The sequence below is a fragment of the Balaenoptera physalus genome (assembly GCF_965194825.1).
Source record: "Balaenoptera physalus genome assembly, chromosome: 17".
NCBI lineage: Eukaryota > Metazoa > Chordata > Mammalia > Artiodactyla > Balaenopteridae > Balaenoptera > Balaenoptera physalus.
Window position 1 is genome coordinate 30,155,422 of NC_138895.1, and position 11,062 is coordinate 30,166,483.

At 41.6% G+C, this 11,062-nt stretch overlaps 1 protein-coding gene across 1 annotated transcript in view; it reads right to left on the reverse strand.

Annotated features, from left to right (window-relative positions):
• Nucleotides 1-4,965: 4,965 nt before the first annotated feature.
• Nucleotides 4,966-11,062, reverse strand: part of CNGB3 (cyclic nucleotide gated channel subunit beta 3) — a 161,999-nt gene continuing 155,902 nt past the window's right edge. Inside the window, 3 exon segments of the mRNA XM_082434062.1 lie at nt 4,966-8,339; nt 9,731-9,805; nt 10,839-11,013. Of these exon segments, the coding sequence (XP_082290188.1) occupies nt 8,079-8,339; nt 9,731-9,805; nt 10,839-11,013 (511 nt within the window). The 3' untranslated portion in view covers nt 4,966-8,078.

An 11,062-nucleotide genomic window follows, 5' to 3' on the forward strand; every position in this document is an offset into this window, starting at 1 on the left:
TATTCTGCTCCCTGCAGTTATTTCCACCATTTTATCTTCCAGCTCACTTATTCATTCTTCTGCCTCAGTTATTCTGCTCTTGATTCCTTCTAGAGTATTTTAAATTTCAGTTATTGTGTTGTTCATCACTGTTTGTTTGCTCTTTAGTTCTTCTAGATCCTTGTTAAAGGTTTCTTGTATTTTCTCCATTCTGTTTCTGAGATTTTGGATCATCTTTACTATCGTTACTCTGAATTCTTTTTCAGGTCGGTTACCTATTTCATCTTTGTTTATTTGGTCTTGTAGGTTTTTACCTTGCTCCTTCGTCTGTAACGTATTTTTTTGTCGTTTCATTTTTTTTTTTTTTTTTTGATGGTGAGGCTGTATTCCTGTCTTATTGGCCTGACCTCCGGCCTGGGAACCAAGATCCTGCAAGCCATGTGGCACAGAAAAAAAAAAAAAAAGAAAAGTAAAAAAGGAGCAATACAATAACAAACAATAAAAAACAAAATTAAATTAGAAAGATTAAAAAATATATTAGGAAAAATAGAAATATAATTGAAACAACTGCAACAAGGTAAAATAAAACCACAACAGAAAAAAGAAAAATAAAAGGGGGGTGGGAGGGAAACAAGCCAAAAGGAGCAGAACAATAACAAAGTACAAAGAATAAAATAAAATTAGAAAAATAAAAGATTTATTAGAAAAAAGAATATAAATGAATCAACAACAATGAATCAACAAGGTAAAACAGAACCCCATCTAAAAGAGGCAAAAAGAAAAAAAAAAAAGCCTTGGCCATGGGGGCGGAGTTTAGGCGGGGGTGGAACTTAGGCAGGGGTGGGATTTAGGGTGAGACAGGACCTAGGTGGGTGGGAGGTGATGTTTGAGCGTGAGGCGGGGCCTCGGCTAAAGATGCACACAGCCAGAAAAGGCCTTGGGGGTGGGGCCTAGGCGGGACAACGTTCAAGCGTGGGTTGGGGCCTCTGCTTAGGACCTATGTGGAAGGGGAGAGGCAGCATTTCCAAAGGGGCGCCTCCTGAGTGTGGAGCTCTGGAGTTTGGAGGTAAGGCCCTGGGTGAGGGTGTGTGGGTGGAGTTTAGGTCCAGCATGTTGGAGTGCATCTCAGGGGGTCTCTGAGTGTAGAGGTAGGGCCCTGGGTGTGGGTGTAGGGGCGGGGCTTGGGCTCTGCGTGGCAGGAGGGAGGCTCTGAGGGCAGAGGATTACACCTGGGAGCCCAATAGGCTCCCTGGGTGCCTAAGTGGACAGGGAAAGCGCTGGCAGCATTCTCTTCCATTTCTCTGCACCCTCCCACCCCCCCATCTCCCCAACCCCACTGGACCATAACCGTGGGTGGGTCCTGCTGGGTGTAGGAACTCCTTCCCTCCCACAACCACCCTTCAGGGGTGCCGGTCCTGTAGGTCCGGCCTTTACTTTTGCTCCCCCTTCCCTCCCTCCTACTCGCTTAGGACCCGTGCAGTTGGAGGGGGTGTAGGTGAGCAGAGGATCAGGCCCGGAATCTCAGCAGGCTCCCAGGAGCTCAAGTGGGCAGGAGAAGCTTGGCCACGCTCCTTTTTGATCCTCTGTCCTCCCAGTGGTCCCCCAATTTCCCCCTTCGAACATGGGATCCCTTTCCCTCCCCCAGTTGCCCCTCAGGGGTGCCAGTCCCATCCCACCTCCACTTCTCCTCCCCTCTCACTCCCCTGCATGCCCCACATCCTACCCGGTTTCTGGGGGTTCATCCCATCCCCTTAGGTGTCTGTGGTCCCCCACCGGTGCCAGGTAGGTGCCCTAGTTGTGCAGAGATGCGAATTCCGTGTCCTAGTCCACCATCTTGACTCTGCCTCCTCTTAATGATATTTGATTTGAGCTAATGTGAGATTTATTTTGCATTCCTTGGAGAGCACACTGTTTAGGCAAGGAGATGGGTGGAGGAAGGAGGTTCTGCAGGGAAGGATGTCAGTGCTAACTCATACCGAGCAAGTGGAAACCAGGGCTGCGTCACTAATGCAGATAGCTGGCAGGAGACAGCACACCCTTGGGGAATTTGGGGACGAGGTTGGGTGGATGTTCTGCACCAATAGCATTTGGAAGACTTGGTCAACAGAAGTGAGACTTAGTTTTACTTGAAATCAAGTACAGAATGCTGGAAGATCAACACTGCCTTTTGAGGGGATCTGGATGAGGAAGAGAAAGCTTGGGTGAGCAGTTCCTGGGAATTTATAAATCCTCAGCTGAGAAAAGTGAAGAGAGCATAGAAGAAGGAGACCTGGAGGACTCCATGTGTGGCAAAGCCAGATTATTTCAGCAGAAAACTCACCGGTTAACACTGAGGCCTGGCAGAGTGATAAAGGCAGACTCAGGGAGGCTGGGGCTGGCTCCAACACTGGGCAGAGGGGTACCACATTTACTTTGGAGATTCCATTCACTCAGCTACCTTTTATTGAATACACACTGTTAGTTATGCTATCCCGGGGAGGAGGGGGGAACTCCACCTTATAAAAAATTTTTATTTTTAATCAGAAAATATTTTTGAAATTCATAGGGGAAAATGTCTGCCCCATCCATGTTTTACCATATTCCCACCCTCCCCCTCACATATTTCACATCTTTAAGCAAAGTATGAAGTTAATATTATCAAGAGTGGGTTGTGGGCCTGGGGTCTGTTAGGAAATAGATGATAATACCCTGGGGTTTTATGAAGAATGAATGAATGTAATATTAAGATTTGTTGAGAGAAGTGTGGTCAACATCTATGGAGGTTGCAAATCCATATTTCAACTATTGTTCTTCCTCATAGCTAAGTTGCTGGGAACTCTTGCATGTACCTAACAAATGAGCTGATATAATTTAAGACTGGGCCTCAGTACAGTCACTCACAGCTGCTCCCTGGGTATGGTTATTTTACACCTCCATGGGCCTGTCTTATCACTGCCTCTTGAATCTCCACAACGTATTCCTCATTCTTGTTTCCTGCTTCTCCAACCAACAGCTATTTTCTACCATAGTTCATGAAACTAAGTGTATTAGTCTGCTGGTGCTGCCATATAGAATACCACAGAATGGGTATTTAACAACAGAAATTTATTTTCTCATAGTTTTGGAGTCTGGAAGTCCAAGATCAGGATACCCGAAGTTTTGGTTTCTCCTGAGACTTCTCTCTTTTGCTTGCAGCTGGCTGTTTTCTCACTGTGTCTTTTTATTTTGGCTGCATGGCACAGCATGTGGTATCTGAGTTCCCCAACCAGGGGACCCATGCCCCCTGCAGTGGAAGCTTGGAGTCCTAACCACTGGACTGCCAGAGAGTTCCCTCTCTGTGTCTTCACATGGCCTTTTGTCTGTGCACCAGCACCCCTGGTATCTCTCCCTCTTCTTATAAAAATAAGGACACAAATCCTATTGGATTAGGACCCCACCCTTATGACCTGGTTTAACCTTAATTACCTCCTTAAAGACCCTGTCTCCAAATGTGGTCACATTAGGGTTTAGGCCTTCAACCCATGAATTTGAAGAGGATACAGTTCAGTCCCTAACACTAAGCATGGTTAGTAGTCTCTGCTGGTCCCTAAGCATGCTTAGTAGTCTCTGCTGGGGTCAAGTGGAGACCTGCCCACATGCAGAAGAAAAGCCTCATTGGCAGGACAGGCCCCAGAGAGCAGATGAAGTAGCAGCTGTAGCTGTAGTGGCTGCCTGTGTGGCTCAGATGTAACAGAGGCTGAGGGAAAGACCCTTGATTAATGGGGGTCTCACTTCTCCACTAGCTTATTTCTAGACACAACACTGAACTCAAGTCCATAAAATTGAGTTAATCATGCTTCTCAGTTCATGGCACATAATCCTCATTAGTTGAGGCTCTTGATTTATTATTTTTTCTCACTTCATCTATTGCTATTACCACTTCCACATTCCTTTCTCCCCATAGCCATCATCTCTAATGCATTTAACACAGTTTGTTAGACATGTATATATTTTTGAAATACATAGTGTTTTGTATACTTATTTTATTTTATTTTATTTATTTATTTATGTCTTTTTGGCTTCGTTGGGTCTTTGTTGTTGCGCGCGGGCTTTCTCTAGTTGCGGCGAGCGGGGGCTACTCTTTGTTGCAGTGCGCGGGCTTCTCATTGTCGTGGCTTCTCTTGTTGCAGAGCACGGGCTCTAGGCACGCGGGCTTCAGTAGTTGTGGCACGTGGGCTCAGTAGTTGTGGCTTGCGGGCTCTAGAGCGCAGGCTCAGTAGTTGTGGCGCACGGGCTTAGCTGCTCCGTGGCATGTGGGATCTTCCCAGACCAGGGCTCGAACCTGTGTCCCCTGCATTGGCAGGCAGATTCTTAACCACTGCGCCACCAGGGAAGTCCCTGTTTTGTATATTTTTAAATTGTGAAACCGTAAACACCACTTTTGCTAATCAACAAAGAGACACAGTGCTGAGAAACTTTGTTCCCTAAAATCACAGATTGTTAGAAATTTTTCTATTTGAAATCTTATCAATCAGACTGAAACATTCCACGTTTGCCTGGCGAATCTAAGTCATTCTGACACGAGAAACAGCCTGGTATACACCTTCAGATAAGGGGTTTCTGGACACAGCAGTCTATGTTTTTCTTAACTGAGTAGTTTCCAAGAAAACAGGACCCTGAGTCTGCTTGTTGGCCCAGGACTGATGTTAACGCCTTTACATACAGTCTTGCTTTAATCTGAGCCTCTCAAAACATCACTTCATTTAAACTCTACCTAACCTCTACCTTTCCCCAATATCCTATCATAACTTGTCCTTTCCTGTTTTTGGTGGGACACTCACGTTTCCTCTGGTGAATGGTCTCCCTTGTTGCCGCAGGTTAATAAACTTGGCTTTGTTGGGCTACAGATTTGTCCCTGATAGTCTTGATCAGATAGGCTTTATAAAAATATGCATGCATGCTATGACTAAAGATCTCATTCTTTTTTCTTACTTAAGAAAATCCACACTAGTTTTTAAAAGAGATCTATCCATGTTGTTATGTGTAAATCTAATTCATTATTTCCAATGGCTGAATAGAATTTCATCTTAAAAACACATCCATATGCCACATGCCATATTTTTTTTATCCATTCTCCTAGTGTAGACACCCCAGTTGCCTTCCGTTCCTTTGTACTACAAACAAAGCATTTCCTCTTGCATTTTCTTTTACGGCCCTGCTTGAGGATTTTCTGGGATATGTATCTGAAGTAGTACTGCCAAGTTCTAAGGTGTACTGCCAGAATAGTAGCTCCAATTTACATACTTGCCAGCACTTGGTATTATTGTCTATTTTCAAATATTTTCCAGTTTGATAGGTATAAAGTAGTATTCCATTTTTGTTCTGATTTGTATTTCTTTAAGTACAAGTAAAGTCAAGCATCTTTTCTATGTTGATATCCTATTTATTTTGCTTCCATGAGTTGACTATTACTATCCTCTCTCCTTTAAAAAAAACCCTGGGCTTTCTGTCTTTATATTTACAAATAAAGCATAAGAGCTAGTCTTTGCCTTGTTATAATTTAAAATTAAGCAGAAGTTAGAGAACAGTGGAATGCTGTACTATGTGATAATCCCTTGAAATTAGAACTATCATGGGTTGATGTTTTTAGAGGCAGTGGAGAGATTTGGAAGCATAGGAAAGAGGTACGTGATGGAGGAGAGATACGCTCCATACTGTGGTAGGTAGCATGGACAAATGCCAGAGGAAGAAAGGTAGGTGGTGGTTCCAGAAAAAGCAAGACGACCAGCTTCAGTGGAGGGTATGGTTGGGATAGTGGCAATTAAATTTGCACAAATAAGATTTAATCACTAGGAGGGATTAATAGGTCCCTGAGCAGAAAAGTAACATGGTCAAAAGTGGTTGCTATGGTTTGAATGTTAGTGTCCCTCACCTCTGCCTCTCCCCCTCCCCAGCAAATTTATGTATTGAAGTCCTAACCCCAAAGATGATAGTATTAGGAGGTGGGGCCTTTGGGAGGTGTTCTGCCCTCATGAATAGGATTAGTGCCTTCATAAAACAGGCTCCAGAGAGACCCCTTCCTTTCCACCATGTGAGGTCACAGTGAGAAGGAGCTTGCTGTGAACCATGCTGGGCCATGATCCTGGACTTCCCAGCTTCCAGAACTGTGAGAAGTAAATTTCTGTTGTTTATAACGTACCCAGTCTGTGGTATTCTTGTTATAGCAGCCTGAATGGACTAAGATAGTTGTATTTTATAAAGCTCTAATTTTACCCATGGCAAAAGGATTGAGAAAGGTAGACAAGTGATGATTAGAGCTGATAGTTGGTAAAAAGTGATCATCTATTTGAATTGAACAGAAAATATGAACTGAGTTGTTAGCATTGAAGTTGAAAAAGAAAAGACAATTAGAAAGATTTGAGAAAGAAAAAGGATTTGGTGACACTATATAAGCAAAGGAAGAGTTACTAATTATTCTTAGATTTGAGTCTGAGAGACTGGAAGAATGAAGATATCTAAAAACGGATAGTTTAGGAGGGGAAATAAATGACAGGGGAAGAACACAGAATGTAAGGAGAGAATATATTATTCACAAGTTCAGGACTTTTCTCCTTTGTTTTTTTTTCCTATTATCAGACTTTTTTTCAGGCCCTGTTTTTACCTTTTCTTTCTGGCTCTTCTAATCACTCTTGATAAACTCCCACTTATAAAGTAAACACTATTTAACAGTTTCTCTCCATTCCCTTAAATCCTGAAAAACGCCACCCAACCTTTTGTAAAAGTTGTCATGTTTCTGTGATGCTTGAACACTATATTAAAAAATGGTGAGTACCAAATGATACATTTTATTCTAGTGATTAATTTTACATGGTTTGCTGAATGCATCTATGTTGTAGGCTTTTTGGCTGATATAAGTTGTTAAAACACTCTGCAAAGTGCTGTTACAATGACCATCTTCTGGGACTTGGAAATAGCCTTATTATACAGAACTTAATATTATACCCTAAGGGCATTTATTAGAATGGAATTCTATATGTATTATTACTTCTGACAGCAGCCTGGCTCGTTTAGCCTCTTCACAGCTTGAAACTTTGGTAATTATGCTAATGCTAGCTGATTCATGAGGACAACTTCCTAAAGCGCACTTAATTAACTCGGAGATTTTGTAAACAGCTGTACATGTAGGTTCTGCAAATTGCAGGGATATGTCAATCTGACATGTGTACAGTCTGCCTTCTTAACCTCGTCACTTTTTACTAAAGCTGAAAACAAGAAGCTCAAATCTGACATCTTCTGAAGTAAATGCTTGCAGAAGTTTCTGAGAAATGTCACTTTAGCCTCCATGAAGATGGGGACAATCTGATTCCTCCTGTTTGAGTCTGTTGAGCCAGATGAGCCTTTTAAGTTGATATGAGGGAAAATATTAAAGTTTGTTTCTTTAGTAAAGGGTACAGTTTTTCCAACATGTTGCTGCAATGTGATTTTGCTTGTGGGTTTGTTAGTACTGCTGACCAGCAGTGCTCTTCAGGGGACTCCTCTGCAAGTTGGGTTTTACATCCATTGGCTCCCTTGTTTGCTTCCTTTCAGTCCCAGCTGCTGGGTTGATTTGATACTTGACTGACTCATCACCCTGCCTTGAATGAAAATCACCCAACTTTTGACATTTTATTAAAATCTCATACTCCCAAAGTAAGAGACAAATTCATATACATGGAACATTTAACCAAGACTAACAGTGCGATGCAAGACTTTAACACACACACACAATCACACACACACACACACAATTAAGAGAAAAAGTTAGTGAATCATTTCAGAGCCAAGACCAACCTAATCAAAATGGAGAGAAGAAACATCATCAAGAAAGAACGGAAGAAAAATAACCTACTATATACAATTAGGAGAAATACCAATTGTGCAAAGCTAATGACAACGGAGAATAGGGATGGTTTTTTAATAATCTTCTTATTGCCACTGCAGAAGATCACACTCTCAGATAAATCCTAGAAACTAAGCTAGGGATTTGCCTATGGTTTCTCAAGGGTCCCGGCAAGGTCTTTTCCTCTCATTAGTTTAAGCTACCATCCTGACTACAGTCTCTTTGGGAACTAACTAGATTGTATCTGAAGATAATCAAACATTTATAGCTTAGCCTTTTCTTTGACTTCAATCATCAGAACCTCTTCCCCAGCCTCCGCAGAAGGATCCATGCTGATGATGAGTGATTGACGGGTAGTTCCTCTGGGTAAAACTGCCCTTCTAATTGACTGGGGCGCTTCCTCTGCTGTAATAGAACTTGTTCGACATTTGGATGTTTCAAGTGGTTTCTCTGCTGGCTCTCTTCCTTTATCTTCATATATTTTTCCTTTATCCTCTTCTCCTTCGGAGTTTTCACTTTTTTTCTAGAAGCCACAGTTATTGAAAAGAACTGGTATTGAAATCATAATCAAGGACATTGGAGTCTTTTTTTTTTTTTTTTTTATAAATTTATTTATTTATTTATTTATTTTTGGCTGTGTTGGGTCTTCGTTTCTGTGCGAGGGCTTTCTCCAGTTGCGGTGAGCGGGGGCCGCTCTTCATCGCGGTGCGCGGGCCTCTCACTGTCGCGGCCTCTCTTCTTGCGGAGCACAGGCTCCAGACGCGCAGGCTCAGTAGTTGTGGCTCACGGGCTTAGTTGCTCCGCGGCATGTGGGATCTTCCCAGACCAGGGCTCAAACCCGTGTCCCCTGCATTGGCAGGCGGATTCTCAACCGCTGCGCCACCAGGGAAGCCCTGGAGTCTTTTGATTAATACGCAATAGCTAAGGATCACCACTAAGACAAAGACTGTCTGAATTAAGTTAATAAAGGAATCATGTCTGCCATTGACTATCATTTAACTAAGTTTTCTGATGTGCTGGAGAATGGGGCTGAGCTGTCACATTTGAATTCGGTGTTAGTCCACATCGCGTTTTTGTCCCTGCCAAGGAATTCACTTCCTATTGACCCTCATGGTCTCTGAATTATTAGACTTAGTGCTCAGGACTCTTTGCTTTTTAAATATTTACTTACTTATTTCATGAAGATGAAATTTTAAATATTTATCTTTTAATAACAATGTATTAACCAAATACCATATAAATACTCTAGAATCTCTGGTGTTCCTCCTGCATAAGTTTATGGGAGAACTTCAGGGAGAAATTCATATCTCTTTCCTAGTACAGTCTTCTCCATTTGTCCCATGGGTGTTTGATATGGCTTTAGAACCTGTTGTATTTAGTGTCATCTGTAGAAATTTCATAGTGAAATATATACTATGCTCTTTACTGGTGATGCTTGAGATCAGTTTGAGAGAAGCTTGTACCGGGTATGAATGTGTACATATGAAGTTGAGAGCCTCACTTAACATACTGACTTACATAGTTCTTTAACCCCATAAGCCTTTTACACAAAGTATTACTTCTATGCCGATTAAATAAGGCATTTGGTATACACTGATTTTCATCGCAGTGTTGTGTGTGTGGCAAAGGAGGAGGCAAGTTTTAGCCTCTTGAGTGTGACTGACTTTTATAATATTTGCTTTACCAATTTCCTGAAAGAACCACAGCCTCCCATTTCTTACAGTTTTAGAGTTAGCATAAGGACTAGATTCAGAAAACCTGAATTCCTGCTCTGTTTTTCAGTATCTGCCCTCATAAGCTTATCATGAGAATCAAAGAAATATGAAAAAAAAAGAGAAAAGCAATAACATTTGAGTTTCTTGACATTTCTAGGAATTGGGAGACAGCTTGGTGTAGGTGTGGAAGTCTGAATACCCGAGTAATAGCTTTTGCTCTGTCACTGATTGTGATCTTATCCAAATACATTGATCTGGATCTTAGTTTCTTCATCTATAACATAAAAGCTTGGATGCCATCTATGTGGTTATTTCTGACTTTAAACATTAGTGATAGTAATTGAAGGAATATTAGTGAAAATGTTTATTAGCTTACTGGTAAAATGTCATATATTTATAGGTATATATGTATGTCTATACATATACAGTTGATCCTCATTATTCATGGTAGTTTTGTTCTATAAAGCTGCCACAAACACTGTTAGCAAACCCTGACCTATGTCCCCTAAGGGTAATGCAGGTTTAGGTTCCTACAAGCCTCTGGCTACAACATTTTTGTCAGCTGCTCAATACATAGCCTTGTTTTATGTGCATTTCTGTTTAGAGACACCTTATTTAATATATATTGTTTATTCATTACACTGAACTCACAGCCAACAGTACTATGACTCATGCCTGAATGAAGATTATCTAACACACGTATTTCTCTGTAAGGCACATCAGAGCATTTTTGTGCTTAGGAACGCTAGGTGCTGCATTGGCGATATGCTTGGGGGCCATTTTTAACATTGTTGTGGGGGGAGATGCACAAAAATGCAAAAAACATGACAATAAATAGACCATGAAAAGGTCACTTGTTTACAGTGTGAGAGTTGAAACAAGAAGGTAGAGTGTCTCCTTGTTCAACCTCGGCTGGGAACATGTGCCTCCAGCAACTTAAATTTTTTGCTGCTCTGCACATGTATGTCTGCAAATGACCCCCAAAACACCATAAATATTGATTTTGAGGTTACAAACACATTTTAGTGAGTAGGCAGGTTTGCAAACACAGAATCCACAAAAATGAGGGTCGACTGTATTTACGTATATATACATTAAAACTATCCATAATAAACCCGTGAGGATTAAATGTGATGTTATATGGGCATACAATAAAATAGTAAGTGCTATATACAAAGTATTAATTATTTGCATTAGATGAATCCAGATTATCCCAGTGTCTGAAATGGAATTAAAGTAGGAGCTTGTCTGGGTGTCTTTAGTCCAGTGGTCTCTGTTACAGCCCTCCTTTCCCTCTGCCTTATTACCAGAACGGTTTGTTCTCTCTTCAGTGTGAGTAGTCTTGCAAGACCTGCTTTTCCTGAGCCTCCCAGGAGACCTTTAAACATTTTGGGTGTCTCTTGTTTTGGTGGGAAGAGAAAGGCAAGTCCTTTATTTGGACAAGTTGTCCCTGTGCCTGGAGCCTTGTTCTTTAGAAGCACTCTGTGGACAAGACAGAAAGGCCATTTCAGATAGCACTGTGAGAGTTATG